Below are 16,568 nucleotides of genomic sequence, written 5' to 3' on the forward strand. Positions count from 1 at the left end.
ACTTCAGCTCTTCTCCTTTAGCAGAATGGAGCTCAGGCGGTTCTGTGCTATTTAAGGTCAAAACATCAAATCAAGGCAGGTAGTTGCTGCCACACCAGGATCAGTGAAACACCAGCTGAAAGTTGCTCCATCAAAAACATGCTTCAAGCAGTTTAACATCCCTTGATGTATTCTCTGGAGATAAAGAGGAGATGCAGCCTGTGTGAGGGTTGGTTGCCATCTGCTCGCCTCGTGCTGCTGGGGAGACACGGAGCACTCACACAGCCCTGGCAGAAGCCATGGCCATGGTGACAGTGATGCTGGTGGGCTCTGAGGGAGCTGAGGAGTGGCCCAAGCACTTGTATGGCCAAACTGCCTGGGGTCTTGGGGACAGAGCTGCCTGGGGCTCAGGGGGTGCCCATCGGAGGCTGCTCCAGCCCAGAGGCAGAGCCCTGGTTTTACAGCCATCCCTGGCACTGCAGGGGCACAGACGAGTTGGTTTGTCCTGGTTCCTGTGTGAAGGAGTTGCATGGGTTGGGTTTTGACAATTCCTGTAAATGAGGGTCTGGTGGCTGCATCTCAGAAGGGAGGTGGCAGGGCCAGGGAAGGGCAGCAGGTCTGACATCCTTGGGAGAGCTGTAGGTGAGCAGAGCTGGAGCTTTGAGTCCTGAGGCTGGAGCAGTGCAGGGTGAAACAGCTCAAGAGAGCATCATCCCCACCTAGAGAACGTGGTTTCTCTGCTTTATGTGCAAAGATCTGCAAAGCAATAGCTTCCTAACAAACAAGAGCATGTTTTTTTGCATAATGCATGATCTGTAGCATGGATTGCCATGGGAGGAGGTGGCAGCAGGCGGTGCAGGCAGGTGGAAATGATGACCAGCTGAATTCAGGGCAGGCAGGACTGGGGATACTCCTACAACCCCTCTACAACCCCTGCCTGCAGCCCTGGGGATACCTCTGCCTGCCACACTGCTTTCCCAGAGATGCTGTTTTGGGACATATATCGTTTTAGCACCTTTTCCCCCAGAACCAGGCTGGGAGTCAGGCTGGGCTCAGCACAGCTCACTGCAGCCCCTGCCCACTCCCCATTCACACACAGGTCTGTGAAGAGATGCTGTGAGGTGACAGAGTTGGACAGGGTCTGCAGACTGCCATTGCATTGCAGATGAAGCTCCCTGGGCTGGGACCTGCAAGGATGTGATGGGTGGGAGCCCTGAGAGAGCTGGCTGAGCCCCCTGGGACCCATCCCATGCCAGCACTCATCAGTAAACTCATTCCTAAATTCAGCTCACGTGTCTTTGGGTAAAATGGCCTGATGCTGATCATAAGTGAATGGCAGGGAGTTGGGAGTTATGGCTAATATCGTATTTCTGAGCTGCAACACACCAGATTTGTAACAGGGCAGGTACCTGGGCTGGGCTGACCGTGGCCACTGTGACAGGCCATTTGTCCCCAGTCCTGGAAATGCTGTGGCAGCCTCTGACCTGGGGGTTGGGAAGAGGAGAATTGCAAATGCTGGTGTTGTAGCAGTGTTTGGCTTTGGCTAATCTAAGATGGAAATATTAGAGAGGAGGCTGTATGAAATGCAAACAAACAGATGATGAGACTGGGAAGGTAATAAAAACGAGATCAGGGAAGCGAGCTCTTCCTTATTAAGATTCCTTTGTCTTACAAGAGCACCCAGTAATGAAAAATGAATCTTCCTAGCGCTCGCTTCTGAGCCCTACATGTGGGATATTTGCTGAACAAACAGCTGCCAGGAGCCAGAGGAAAGCGTGGAGGGCTCTTCTCATCAGCGAGGGGAGGGCAGGGACAGCTCTGATTAACATTTTCTTTAATTCTCTGCTATTCAAGAGCTTGTACAAAATGTTGGCCAGCAGGGCTGAGCCTCACAGACTGACATAGTGCAGGGTTGGAATACACCATCGTTTCTCTTAAACTGAGAAGCCAGTTCCAAAGTTTACACCTTTATTCTGGCCCCAGCAGGCAGGTGGGGGTTGCATTGCAACAGGGGCTGGTGCTGAGGGGCAGCAGGGAGTGGGTCTGCAGCACGGGGCTCCTGGTTCCCACAGCCCGTGGCACTGCAGCCCTGGCATCCCTCCCCCTGCTGCTGTGCTGACAGAGCCAGGAGCCCAGGTCCCAGGGCTGGTGGGGATCCAACACGTTTATTTTTGAACATTATCGTGTCAAAAGCAAGTCATTACATGGGGAACTGGGAGCTCTGCTGGAGACGACAGTGTGACAAGAAAATCCTCTTCTGACAGAAATTAGGCCACTCTCTTTCTTTTCTCTCCCTGAAATGAAGTTGTCTTGGCTGTATTTATGAGCTACCAAGAAAAGCACCCGAGCCACACTTCCATCCCTGCTCATGTGCTGCAATGCATGTGTGGAGTTTATTGTATAAATTATTTCAACTGGCATAATTGTAATCATGTTAATTGCTATGTAATCTTCACTAATTATTGTTGTATGTCATTTGCTTTGGTGTGAATGGCATATTACAGAACTCTGCTTGGCTTGCAGATGCCTTCCCAGTCCCACATCGGGCCCTGCTTTTGCCTTTGGCTGGGGAGAATCTTCCTCTCCGAGGCTGGGGCGAGCTGTAGAGTGTTGCTCAGCGTGTTGCTGCTCAGCCTGGTGTTGCTTGACATGTTGCTGGGCGTGCTCAGCATCCTGCCTCCTGTGGCATTTCCCACTGCCAGGGCTGCCTGAGGCTCCCTGGGGTTATTCTGAGCCCTGGGAGGAATCACTGACACCTCAGCCCTTCCCCTGGGGTTGGTGGATGGCAGGAGGGTGCTGCAGGATGGGGTGAGACCTTCTCACTCTCCTGCCCTGCCTCATGAGGAGGCTTCAGGATGGCCAAGAGAAGATGAGCCATGATTTTGGAGTGAGGTACATTTTGTAGCTGTCAGGGTACAGCTAAAGGAGGGATGCTGAGGATGGGGTGCTATGGGGTGCTAGTACAGTGCTGTGGGCTGCAGCTTCACTGGAGATGGGATGTCAGCCCAGACTCATTGCCCACAGCAGCAGGGTGGGCCGTGGCAGCACTAGCTCTGGCCTCAGGGCTCATCCTGTCAGAACCCTGTTGCATGGGAGAAATTTCCTCGTAGTCTTCAGGCTCCTTTTGCATCGAGTGATGAATTGCCATGGGAGTGTGATTTCAGTGGCACGGGAGCAGGGGCAGTGCAGTCCCACGCTGCGGCTGTGGCTGGGGCAGGGGCGGTGCAGACCCACCCTGGAAGGGTTCCAGAGGTGGGCAAAGCAGATTCTGGCTTCCTTGGGAGGAGAGGTGATAACAGGTTTTGCTGGAAGGGTCTAAGCAGTTTAGATGCTGGAAAGCAAGAGGAAAAGCATCAAAAGCAGAGAAATCCCCTCAGTGTTTCTGCACTGCACAGTGCCTTTTTGCTGCTGGAGTAAACCCTGAGGAGCACCAGTTTCAGACTCAATCAGGCCCTACATGTGCTGGCTGGGGATGGATGGAGGGATGGATGGGGTGGCCTCAGGCTCCAGCTCTTCTGCTGCAAGCCAGGGCATGGAGGGCAAGGGCAGGAGGTGCTCCACTGCAGCAAGGTCCTGCCTGGACCCCAGGGGCTGCAGGGCCTCAGCAGACAGACTCACCCTGGCCATGGGAGCTGGGGGAACAACCCCATGTTTGCAATAGTAACTGAGCCTGTAAGCTGTCCCTGAGGGCTTTGTGCCTCTGCAGCTCACTCCTACCTCAGCCCTAAAAACCAGGGGGGAATTTTGGAGCTGGCTGTTTAGTTGATGAAGGGCAGTCATGCAGCAGCCACTTTACAGAGTCATTTGGAAACGCAGAGAGCGAATGGAGCAATTTCTGTACAACTTTTCCTGGAAGGATTGCACTAGCTGTTTGGGGAAGATGCAATTTAGGATTCTAACAACCAGCATTACTGGAATGTCTCAAGCTATTAATCAGCTGCAGTGCAGGGGCAGCCCTGAGGGCTGCTGTGTTTCAGGGAGATTCAGTCTCTGGTTGTTCTGGTTGGCATTGGATAAGGAAAGGGTTTGAGCCTGTTTAATGAGCTGTGGGCACGTGGCGTGGTGGTGAGTGCTGGGGCTGGGCAGGCACCTCTGGGCCCTGCACTGTGCTGGGTACTGGGGATCTGAAGCTGCTCCATCACCCCATCACTTGTGTTTCCCAGTTTCTCTTCAACCCATGTGAATTGTTTCATGGGTCAGCAGAGCCTGGTCCAAACGGGTCTGGGATGATCTGCTCTCGCCCTGTTCCCATGGCAACACCAGGCCAGGATGCTTCATCACTGGTGATGTAAAACTTGACCACTGCTCCCACACCTCGAAGCCTGCTGGCCTCCCAGAGATGGAGTTATATTTAGGTTCTGCTGCTTTACTCTTACCTTTCATTCTCTCTTTCCCTCCTTCTCTTTCTCAGATACCTTGGCAGCCGTCTCCTTAAGGCCAAGTCCAGGTGCCTCTTGGCTGAGCAGCGCTGGGAGTGACCTGCCAGCAGCTGCCAGCACTGGGCACAGACTTTGCCTCCCCATCTCCAGCACGTGCTGTGCCTGAGCAGCCTATAGATAGTAACTGGTGATCATTGATCTGCAGCGATGGGGGGAGGAGATGCAGGGAGGAGACATGGCACAGTGCTGCCGGCGTCTGCTTCCCTTCTGCCTCTCCTGGCAGAGAGGCCCTTTGCCTTCCCCTGCAGAGCAACAGGCAGAAAATCCCATTTCTCAGCCCTTCAAGCCAATGCAGGTGCTTGGCAGGGGATGTAAAGTGTCACACTGGGGGCTTAGTGTCACCAGTGCCACTGGTGATTGCAGCCTCTCCCCATCTCCACCTCGGCTGCACAAGGGAGGGGACGGGAGTGCTGCAGAGAAGCCCTGTCTTGGACCTGCTGCTCGGGAGGGGCTTTGGCAGCTGAACCAGCCCGGCTTCAGCATCCCACTGCGTCCAAGCTCCTGTCCTGGCACAGCAGATGCTCAGTGCCATCACTCTGGGGAGGGACAGGCAGGATTTGTCACCGTGCTCTGCCCAAACCAGCCCTGCAGCCCACCCTGCTGGGGAGGGCTGCACCTCCTGGGGACAGTGTCCTGCTGTCACAGGCAACTGTGTGGCCCCTCTTTAGTGAGCAGAGGTGCAGCCCACACAGTTCCTCTTTGCAGGGTCAGTCATTCCTCAGCCAGCAGCCGCTGGCCAGGCGTTATTTGGCTCCTGCACTTCACAGTTGTTTTCCCCTGATGTCCTGCAGTAACATTCTTTAGTGAATAATCTTTGGCTTTGCAACTGTGTGGCCCCTCTTTAGTGAGCAGAGGTGCAGCCCACACAGTTCCTCTTTGCAGGGTCAGTCATTCCTCAGCCAGCAGCCGCTGGCCAGGCGTTATTTGGCTCCTGCACTTCACAGTTGTTTTCCCCTGATGTCCTGCAGTAACATTCTTTAGTGAATAATCTTTGGCTTTAACAGAAATCAGATCGATCCTACATATTGCTGTAGTCTGTCAAGGAGCTACGTGTTGGTTTGGCAGAGCTGAGGTCAGTCCACACTTAGCCACACACCCCAGCCCGTGGATTTAGCCGAGTTGGCTGAGCTGGAGTGGGTGAGGATAAAATCTTTGGGCATTGCCCAACTGCTCAGTGCAGCACTGGGAGTTTATTCTGAGTGCCCTGCCAGTCACGGCCTTTCTCTGCTCGGCCTCATCCTCGCTGAGTGACATAACGGTCCCTGGAAACGATGCAGCTTAAACTCACAGCACTGTGTCTTGTTTAGGAGCAGCAGAGATGCCAAGGAGCCGGCACCGAGCCGGCCGGCTTCTTCCCAGAGTGCTGCCAGGTCTGTGGATGCTGCGGATCTGGGGAGCAGAGGGAGTCCCAGTCCCTTGCTTGGTGCCAGGAGACGGGAGTACAGAAACCCTGCAGCAGATGAAGAGGAGCTGGACAGCCCCAGAAAGCCCGTGGATCGGATAGGAGAGACGTCCCCGTCGGTGCTGCGGCGGGGGAGCTCCCCTGCCCCGGACAGAAGGTTCCCCAGCGCTCTGTCTCCGACGGCACCCAGGAGGAGAGGGCAGGCGGGGGCGGCAGGGCCGGTGCCCAGCTCCTCGGCCGCCCTGTCTGAGTACGTGGAGGAGCTGCGGCGGCAGCGGGGAGCGGAGCGTGACGCGGGGCCCCCGGCGCTGGGGGACACGTCCCCCCTCCCCATCTTCCACACCGCCGGGGCCGCGGCGCTGCGGCGCTCCAGAGCCCCCCCGGCAGCGCAGGATCCCCCGGGGCTGGGGGCTGGCCGGGGGGCCGGGGCCGGGCTCGTGCGCTGCTCCAGCCTGCGCAGCATGGCCTCGGAGCCCCCCGGGCCGCCCCGCTCCCCTGTGCTGAGCAGAGCCGCCAAGTTCGGCTCCTACGACTCCCTCCTGCAGAGCCTCGACGGCTCTGGCCGCCGGCCCAGCTCTCCAGCTCTCTCCCCCAGCTCTCCGGAGGTGCCGGCAGCGCCGAGGCTGAGGTCCTGGAGGAGCTGCCTGGAGCCTTCGCTGGAAGCCCTGGAGGTGGGAAGGGGCTCTGGGGGGCTCCCGAGCTCTGTGCCGGGCGATGGGCTGGGTGAGGGGAAGGAGAGCGACCCCTTCAGCTGGCGAATACCCACCCTCAACTTCGAGAGGAAAACCAACGTCGACTTCGACGACTTCCTGCCGGCCATTCGCAAGTCCCGCTCCACCAGCAGCCTGGCCAAGCCCGGCAGGGACAGGAGGGACGGCCACCGGCCCCTCACTGTCCGCTTCCAGGACGAGGCCGTGGCGGGCAGCTCGGCATCCTCCGAGGCGAAGGGCCCGGCCAAGCGCAGCCTGAGCTGCCGGGAGGACCCCGGGGACCTCTCCGACTCCTCCTCGTCCTCGGGCTCCGTCCTGTCCTCCCGCAGCGCCGACAGCGTCAAGCGCCGGCCGCAGCCCCCGCGAGGGGCCGGGGAGGGCTGCAGCAGCAGAGCCGGCACCCAGGGCAGCGCGGCGAGCCAGCGGGCAGAGGCAGAAGGGAAGGAGGACGATGTCACCAGCATCATGAGGAAGTACCTGGGGAAAGATTAAGGTAACGGTGCTCAGCCGCTGACCCGCTGCAGCTCAGAGCCGTGGGGGCAGCTCAGAGCCGTGGTGGCAGCTCTGCGGTGCTGACCCCGAGCCCATGTCCCTGCAGCCCGTGGGGTGCCATGGAGTGTGTGGACACGGTGCCCTGGCCCAGCAGCAGTCCCCACGCTCCCCCTGCACGCTGGAGCAGCTCAGGGCAGGGGAGGCAGTGGTCAGCTCCAGCCCTGATGCCTGGCTGTGCTCCCTGCTCTGAGGCAGCCAGATGGGCCCAGGGATGCCCCAATGGGCATTCGGCACCTGGGACTGGGCTTTTCCTTGCCCTTTCCTCGCTCCTCTGGAGCTGCAGTTGGGGTGGGCAATTGGGGTGCTGCCAGTGCCACACCACCAGCTCTGAGTTCGCTGGGGTCCCCCAACCTCCTGGTTCCCCTAAAAATAGTGTCCCCCAGCCCCTACCACAGCAGTGGGCAGACATGTCCTCCCCAGCCCTGCTGTGGCTGGATGTCCCCCACTCCGAGCTGGGGCCCTGGCTAGACCAGGCGTTTCCCCTGGTTAGCAGCTGCCTCTGACAACCGCTTGCATCCCGTTTCTGTATTGCAACTGACACTTGGAGCATTAGGATTTATTACAGCGATGCAGGTTTGAAAGCGAAGCCCCTAATGAATGTGCCACAGCTGTAATTAAGAGTTTAAAACAGATTAGAAAAACACTTTGTAAAAGCCATTGCCTTTAGACCAACTTACTGGATGTCAAGCTGTGCCCAAATTGACTGAGCCAACACAGGAAGGGAGCGTCTGTTAATGAAGCATTTCTTTGCAGGGAGCGCAGTTTGCACACTGAAACATCCCACTTGGTGCAGCCTCGGACGCAGTGAGCGCCAGCACCTGACCCCAGCGCGAGGAGCCGCGACCCCCAGCTCCCCTGGGGCTGGAAGGGGCTCCCCAGAGACTGTGGGGTGGTTTTTACAGACTCTGAGACTGGTTTTGTTTTCAAGCATTGGTGGTTTCGTTCTGTTTCCCGTCAGCGCCGCTTCGCTCAGGGGCAGCCGTGGGGAACCTGGGACTTTCTTGTTCTCCTGCAGTCGTCTGACTCGGGAGTTGGTGCTGTCATTAAACCCCAGCAGCTGCTGTAGATGCCTGAGAACTTGCCAGGCTGCCTGAGGGAAGCGGGAGGAACACCAAACCCCATCTTCTCTAAGCCCAAAGGTGCAGCCCAGGTGTCTCATCCCACACAGCGCTGCTCAGAGATCAGCCCGACGGCCAGAGGGTGTTTTTGGGTCTCAGTGTGACACTGATGCAGCCAAACCAAGCCACGCGTTCCAGAACATCTCTCTGAAGCTGTTTGAGCTGTTGTGGCTTCCAGAGGCTGGAATTTGTCTGAAGCTGCTGAGCACAGGTCGGTCCGTGGTGTCACAGCTTGGGGACCCTGGGCCCAGCACTGCGGGGTGTGTGGTGGTGGAGGCTGCATTCCCACGCCTGCTTGGGTTTTACACAATAAAGGATTTGCTTCTTTGACACGAGCCACTCTGTCTTTCCTTTCCCCCAGCGAGGGCAGGTCTGTGGCAGCAGCTCAGAGCAGAGCCTGGCGCTGCCCTCACCAGCCTCCCCCCAGGCCCACGGAGCTGCTCGCTGCAGGGAAGCTCCGTGTGTGCCCTGGGCAGGACTTGTCAAGTTAATGGTCCAAAGGAGGAGGAAGAGCTGATATAATCTGGTTAAATAGCAGCTGGTGGGGTGGGAACGCTGGGATCCCGTGGCCTTGGGCAGCAGGGAGGCAGAGCAGGGCCATGCCATGGGAACCGTGGGGTACAGAGGGGGTGAGGACAGCCAGCCATGCAGGAAGGGCATCAGCGTGTGGTTCCTCCCACAGCACGGCCCCTCGCCCCTCCCCAGCAGCACAGGGCGCTGGGAGGCTGTGCCAGCCGTGCCACTTCCCACCAGGATGTGGGGGCTGCAGGTAAGGGGGCACCAGCTGATGGCTTGGAGGGAGGGACACCCTGAAGGGCACCCAGGCATCCAGCCCTGCTCAGCACCATCACCACCTTCAGCCTCTGCAGCCGACCTGCCAGTGCTGCCTGGCTGAGGGCTCGGTGTGCAGCTCACTTCTCATCCCAAAAATGCCACAGAAATTGCTCATCATTCGGTGGCTGCAGCAAAGTGGCTCCTTTGACCCTGAGCCTTTGATTTGGAGCTGCTGCAGCGGTGGGTTTGCTGAACGTGAAGCTGTTGCTGTTTAAACTTGCAAAAGAGCAGATCTGGGGGTAAGACACTGGCTGCTCTGCGTCTTTTTTCCCCTTTTCTTTTGCAGGACACCAAGAAAATTGCTCTGTCACCTGAAATGGCTTTGCACATCCTTTAACAACAAACTAGGGGGAAATTCTGCTTGAACTGGAGCTTCTCAGGCTGAGTCCAGGGACCTGTCTGCCCTTGAAGCAGCTGGTGAAGGAGAGGAGAGAGAGGCGTTGGTCAGCACTGGTCAGTGAGAAATGCTGCCTGTGGAAGCACAGGGGGGACACTGCCCCTTGCCAGCCCCCTCCCCAGCCCGTGGGAGACACAGAACCCATGGCCCTGCCAGTCAAGTTTAGAACAGTGGCAGTTTATATTCTGGGGTAGAACAAGAGTTATTTGCATTTCTCTTTGCCCCTGCATTTTAGCCACATTTACCTGCTTTCAGCACAAGGGCTTTGCTGCTTGCTGCTGTGAGGGATGGGGCTGGAGAGAGGAGCATGGCTGTGGGAAGGATGCTGTGACTCTGGGGTGAGTTTTGCTGCTGAGATGCCTCACACTCTGTGCCTCACAGCCCCTGGGGATGCTCATGTCACCCCTGGAGAAGGGAGGGTGCTGCCAGCCCCAAGCCCTGTGGCCTGTGGGTGTCTGTGTGTGCCTCAGAGCCTGGGTCAGGCTGGTGCTGTGAGGATAACCCCCCAGCATCCCTGCACCAGAGCTGCCTCCAGCCCTGTCTGAGACAGGCAGACACTGGGAAGGGGAAATGTCTCCACATCAGACAGAGAAGAACCAGGCTGCCAAGTTTGTAATTAGCATAATTAAAGCATGCTCTTTCCTTTCAGTGGATGTGCCTTCAGAGAGCCTTCATCAGAGAAACCTCTCTGTGAAGAGCTCCTTGGTTTGCAGGAGGCTCGTGACTGAGACTGGAGTGTCCTTCTGCTGCCCCAGCACTCACAGAGCCGGGGCCTGAACGTCCTGCTGCACACAGACACTTTCTCTGGCACGTCACATCTGGAGCTGATGGAGAAGCAAACTATGGAGCAGGTGAGCAGGGGGAGCCTGTTTGCTGCCTCGGACACATCACCAGGGCAGGCAACACACGGTCACTGTGTGAGGGGTGTGGGGCTGACCACCCTCAGGCTCCCCATCACCCCCCAAACGGCAATGCCTCTGCAGGATTGGGTGTTGGGGACATGCTCTGTGGTCCCCTCCAATGCTCTCAGGGAGCCAGAGAGCTCCATTTATTATCCTTCCAAGTGCATTAGCTGTTTTTTCCAGTGCCTACATGTGGAAACACTCGGCTTTCCTTTGGAGCTCTGCTCAGGGGGATGGCAAGCTGGCAGCCATGCCCATCCTCACTGGGGCTGGGAGCTGGCAGGGCAGCCAGGGCTTCTCCTGGGGGCTCAGGCAGCCAGGGCTTCTCCTAGGGGCTCAGGCAGCCAGGAGGGGAATGAGGAGCATCCCTGTGCCCTCGCAGCTCCGCTCCTGCCCGCGTCTGACAGGATCCAATTTCACGGCGATTGGATGCAGGGAGTTAATACCCGATTGCTGCCGTGCTCAGAGCCTCTCTGCCACTTAAACGTGTCCCTTCCAAAAGGGAGATATAATTGGAATTATTCTTCCTGCAGGCAGTTCAACAGGCGTGGAAGCCTCCTCGTGCTCTCCTCAATGTTTGCCATTGTGGCTGGTCTCGTGCCTCAGCAGCTCTGACAGCAGCCAAGGCCACCTCCATTACAGCAACGTGCTGGTGACCTTCAGCGAGGCTTGGGCTGGGGAAATTGCTGTGCAGAGAGGTGAGCCAGGCCTTGGTTGGCATGGCAGTGCTGGATGGAAAACACAAATCCCTTGGGCTTGCCAAAACAGTGAAGCCTTGGCCACCCCCCCCGTTTGCTGTGGGGAGCAGGGGCAGACTGGGATGGAACCACTCAGGGTGACCCCAAATCCTGATTCCCCTCAGAATCAGGACCAGCAATGCCACGCCTCACCCCTGCCCAAGGTGTATGCCCTGGCACTGCCCAGTGCCCGGGAGCAGCCGGCAGGAGGGCTCCTCGGTGCTGAGTGCTGCAGCCAGCCGCAGGCTCGGTGCTCCCTGCCCACCTGTCTCTGTGGCTCAGGGCTCAGTGGCTGCAGGTTCCAGGCCATCTGTTAGCCTGGGGCGGTTGTTTCAGCAGCCTGGGTTTGATCCCTGCTGAAGTCCCGCTGGGTTTCCTTCACCAGCGTGTGCCAATCTGCACCCTCCTGCCACACCGGCTCCGGCACAGCCCAGGGCAGCCGGCTCAGCGGGGCAACGTGTAACTGCCCCATGCACACACGTGCCCTTGCCCCACACACACTGAGGGGGCAGCGAGCTGGGGACGAGTCCCTGGAGTAGGGACAAGGGGGCAGAGGCAGAGCCGGTGTCTTTGTGCTCTGCCAGGCTGGGCTGGGGCTGCCGTCCCTCCCCGCAGCCCCTCCATCTGCCATGCAGCCTCCGTGACAGCTCCTGGGCTTCAAGCTGAGCTCTGCATAGCAAATGAGCAGGTGATGTGGTGGGACTGCAGAGCACAAGCCGAGAGCCAAAGGCACCTTTCAGCCAGGCCCCGTGCTGGGCTCTGCCTGGGGGGCTCTGCCGGGCACTGAACACGTGGGTGCCTCCTCTCTGGTACCTTGTGTGTGTCTCTGTGCCAGTCCTGGTCTCCCTCTCAACTCAAAAGGGCCTTGTTTGTCTTATTTGCATTACATGGATGCTACATATCATGTATTTTATGTAGATCTCTGTGTTCTAAAGGAGTTTGATAGGAAATGACTGCTGCATTAGGAAAAACAAATAGTACAGCTCCTTATCTATTCTGTTTCCCAGTTCTCACTCAAGAGACTCCTGCTCGAGCTGTTGGAATTGTTGTCATTAACTTCTGTTTTCTTTGTTTTGAGGGCAGCCCCATGCAGGACTTTCCCAGCTGTATCCAGAGAGATGGTTTTACCACGTGCTTCCTGGTGCCCTCCCTTGCTTGGTAAGCAAAACTGCTGCAAGATGAACGTGATCCAATTATGTTTTGCTGGACAGCATGTGATCAGTTCTAGTGTGCTGAATAATTTATGCTGTGTGAGGACTGAGAGCAGGTGCCAGTCATTCCTCCACTCACCCAGGTGATGGAGAGGGAGCAGGGATGCTGCTGGGGTGGTGGAGGTGAGGGATGCCAAGCAGCAGAACACATCAGCCGTGGCTCCTGGGGAAAAGCCTTGTTTCTGCAGGACTTGCAGTCAAACTGCTGCTCTGTGATGAATTTCTTTGAATTTAGATCCTGAAAGAACAGCAAGAGCTTAATTATAGGAAAAGGTCCTTGTGCTCGTGCAGCACATTGCAAACCATCTGGGGAGAGAAGCTGCTACAATAGGAACCTGTGCAGAGGAATGTGCTGGCATTGGGGACCTGAGGGAGAGGGAGGTTTGTGAAAGGAGGGGAAAAAAGCAACCCAGCAGAAGAAAATCACTAATCTGAGGTTCATTTGCATTCCTATTGTGGAGCTTCAGCACTGGCAACACAAATTCAACCCATCCAGACTTTCATGTTCAGGAACAACTGTGAAACTCAAACCCAGCACAAACTGTTGATGCTGAACATTCTTCTCCAAACACACATTAACGTTCTTGTCTCTTGGTTGCAGAGCCCAAGGCAGGAGCCTTTGGGAACAGACCCTGCAGGTGCCAATCACACTTCTGAGGGGAGGCAATCACACTTCTGACATCTTAAAGTCTTGGGTTGGGTCTTTTTTTTTAAGCCAAAGACCACAGAGTTTGGTACCTGACCATTTTAATTACCCTCCAACAGCACAATCCTGGAGGATGAAACCACTCTGCTCTGCCAAAACATCCCAGCAAAGGTGGGATTTCACTGGGAACATGTGGAAAAATGGGGTGCAGGAGAGACCAACAGCCCCTGCAGTGACCCTGGGTGCCTGCTACCAAAAAGAGGTGCTGGTGAGGGGGCCTGGGGTTTGCTCCTGTGGTCGGGGTGCCCTGGGCAGGGCTGGGGCTCGCAGCCACCCACGTGCCAGCAGCCAGAGTGGAGCCTCCCCCGGGATCCAGGGAAACGTGACCATGTGCCAAGGAAGCAACATTTGGAGGTGAAGAAATGGCAGAAAGCAGATCTTTTTTTCAAGTGAAATTCAGTGAAATGAGGACTGTTTCACAGAGCACAAGCTGTGCAGCTTTGATAATTAATTAATATTTGCAGAAGGCTTTGGGATCCTCAGCTGAAAGGTGCTGTGTGTGATCACTGTGATCCATGGTTGGTGACAGAGCAGGGCTGGGGGTGTGTCCACAAGCCTCCCCCCGCCCCTGGGGGCTCTGTGCATGGTCCCCAGCTGCAGACCAAATGCAGAGGAGTGTGTGTCCAGCAAAGACCTCGAAGGCTTTACTCCAAGGTTCCTGTTCCTCTTGCCATGGGGAGGGGGTTACCACTCCCACCCCCTAAAAGCATCTTTGTGCCCACTGCAGCTTTGACCCCTAACCACCTGCAAATTAAATGATTTATTCCTATGAGATGTGCTGAGGATTGCAGCCAGGCCTCACTGAATTGCCAGTGCAGCCAGCATTTGAGGAACACCATAAAAGGGTGAAAGGTACATAAACGGGAAAGCAAAGTGTTTAATCTCGGAGCCATCGCTCGATGCTACTGAGTGTTCAGCTTCCAGTGGAGCTGAGCAAATAACACTGAGATCCCAGGAGCAAAGAGATATTTTTATCTTTTTGCACAAGGCCTGGGTTTAGCTTTGACATTATAATTGTGAATGATGGGAGTTCATTACCATAGCTACAGAAGGCTCTGACCAGCCAGCGGATCGCATTACTAATGGCTGGCACAGGTTGGCTCAGTGTGTCAGGGTGACAGGGGCTGCGGTGTCCTGCCTGGCACCAGCGCTGCACCAGGCACCAGGGACACATCAGGGATGCAGGTCAGAACGAAAAGAGAGCCTGTGCTCATCTTTAAGCCTCTCGGATCACAGGAGATGGCATCTCCGTGACAAACGTGGCCAACGAAAGGGGCTGGTGGTTGCCTGCCACTGGCCCCCAGCAGCTCCCAGGGCAATCCCAGGATGGACCCTGCACTCAGCACCAGCTGGAAGGGGGACAAAACCTTCCCAGTTGTTTCACATGTGGAGGTGCTGGGTGAAGGCTGAGGAAGATTTGGCCCCAGTGCTGGCCCAAGTGCCACGCATAAGGGGCAGAGAATCCTCCCTTCCACAGCTCCCAACAGCCAATTAATCCTTTGTCTTGTTAATACCTCCCAGCAGCTTGTCTGGGCTGCGTGAGCCTGTCTGCTTCCTGATGAATAATACAGCACAGCAGGGAGGCTGCTCAGGAATTACACCGTGATTATAATTAGTGTGGAGAGTGGAAATGTGGGGCAGGGAGGGGAATGTTCCCCGGGAGCAGAGCTGGAGGATGGAGCCCAGGCTGTGCATCCACGGAGCACACTGCTGCTGTGGGCAGCCCCAGCTCCACCTCAAGGACAAGGCCATCAAGCACTGGAGGAGCTGCTTCTGCTCAGCCCTGCAGTGATGCTGCTGGGGGCAGTTCCTGCCAGAAACCTCATCATTTTCCTTTAGCCACCGGAGAGCAGAAGCCCTGGACACCCTTTGCTGCCTCCTACCTGGAAAACACCCCATCCTGCTCCTCAGGCTGTGCTGAGCCCTCCCAGAGTGGGGCTGATCACAGAGACAGAGCTCACAGCCAAGAGACTTTGCATTGCCCAGAGGTTGAGGTTGGAGCTGAGGCAGAACTGTTTCCCTGAGAGGGTTATCAGCCCCTGTGCCAGGCTGCCCAGGGAGCTGGGGGAGTGCCCAGCCCTGGAACATACAACCCCTGAGGTCCCCCTGCTGCTCACAGGGAAGGTGAGACACCCCCCCCCACCCCTTCCCTCACAGGGCATGACACAGGCTGTTCCCCTCTGCCCAGTGAGCAAATCCCCAGGGATTTCAGGCAGATTAGGAGCATTAGCAGCAGCTGGACAGGGGTGACCACTTTGCCTTTGAAGGTCCAGGACCTCTGGCTGCTCTTGAGGCCTCAGAAAATGTGTTATAGGAGAGCTTTGGCTCCTTCTGCTGCTGGGCTCAGCCTAAACCCCTGCCCAGCACTAAAGCTTTAGGTTTCTGCACTGACAGTCCTCCTGGTGAGTGCAAAAGAGGAGGCTGTGGCTCCTCTCCCTGCCCAGGGACAAGGGGTCTGTGCATGGCTGCTGGAAATCAGAGCAGGATTTGCTCAGAGAAAACTCTTCTTCTTCCTGGGGAGGCAGCTGAGACATCCTGCACCAGTCCCTGCCCTTACCAGCATCTCTGGCCTCAAACACCCATCAGATCCCTTTCCCACATGCTCTCCTGGCTTCTCCTCTGTCTCAGTCAGACCTACAAGATGAGCACAAGCACCTGCAAAATCCTCTCCTCTGCAGAGCACCTGCCAGCACCAGTCCCCAGGGTCCCTGTGTGGTGGTACCAGACCCCGTGAGCTGGGGACTCTCTCAAGTCTGGGATTCCAGCTCCCTGCTGAGGGGCTGCTGCTGACAGCCTGGGCTCCAAAACCACATTTGTATGGCGTGTTGTGTGGAGCTGCTGTAACCAAGGAGATTGGAAACTTGGGGAAGTGGTTAGTCTCACTTATCAGGAGCTTTCCTTCATCTCTGCTGTTGCACAGAACTGTGCTCAGTTTAATAAAGAGGCTGGGAATGGTGCAGGCAGAGCCTGCTCCTCACAAGGAACTTCAGCTGGCACCTGCTGGTAGGAAAAGATGGACACTTGAGAAAGTCAGTGTGGCTGGTGCTTAAAATTCTCTGCACTCCTCTAGTCATAAAGCTTACATCAGAATTGCACAGACCACCTACCTGGGCAGTCTCGGAGCCATCGGGAGCTGGCTCCAGCCAGGGCAGGCACCTGGTACTGCTGGCAGCCAGTGCAGAGCTGCTGGATGGAGGTTTGGGGAGCTGCACCCACTGTCTGGCCTGAAGAGACCTCAGAAAGGACAGAGGCACAGAGATACAGATTATTGGGAAACTCCTGTGGAACGCCACACTGCAGCCCCTGCATTCCCCCCCAGCCAGGAACTGCCCCTTCCCATACATGGGACAGAGCATCAGTACACTGCTGCCTATTTTGGAGTGTGCTCCTGGGGAGGAAAGCCATTACTGAAACACTAATTCCTTGTGTGGGCTCTCCTGCAATAAAGCAGGAGCGGAGGTGTTGAAGGAATGATGCTTCTATTTAATCACAGAGTAACTCCAGGCCCATCTCTCCCAGGGTGGCTCAGACTGACTTCCCTGCCCAGAGCAGCCCCAGCTCATGGAAAGGGACAAACTGAC

At 56.6% G+C, this 16,568-nt stretch overlaps 1 protein-coding gene across 1 annotated transcript in view; it reads left to right on the forward strand.

The window, feature by feature from the left end:
- The window catches only part of MYO18B (myosin XVIIIB), a 56,810-nt gene extending 49,788 nt beyond the window's left edge, over positions 1–7,022 (forward strand). Inside the window, exon 41 of the mRNA XM_062009654.1 lies at positions 5,726–7,022. Within this exon, the coding sequence (XP_061865638.1) occupies positions 5,726–7,022 (1,297 nt within the window). The remainder of the gene's footprint in view (positions 1–5,725) is intronic.
- The last annotated feature ends 9,546 nt before the right edge of the window (positions 7,023–16,568 follow it).

The sequence above is a fragment of the Colius striatus genome, chromosome 17 (genome assembly GCF_028858725.1).
Source record: "Colius striatus isolate bColStr4 chromosome 17, bColStr4.1.hap1, whole genome shotgun sequence".
Taxonomy (NCBI): domain Eukaryota; kingdom Metazoa; phylum Chordata; class Aves; order Coliiformes; family Coliidae; genus Colius; species Colius striatus.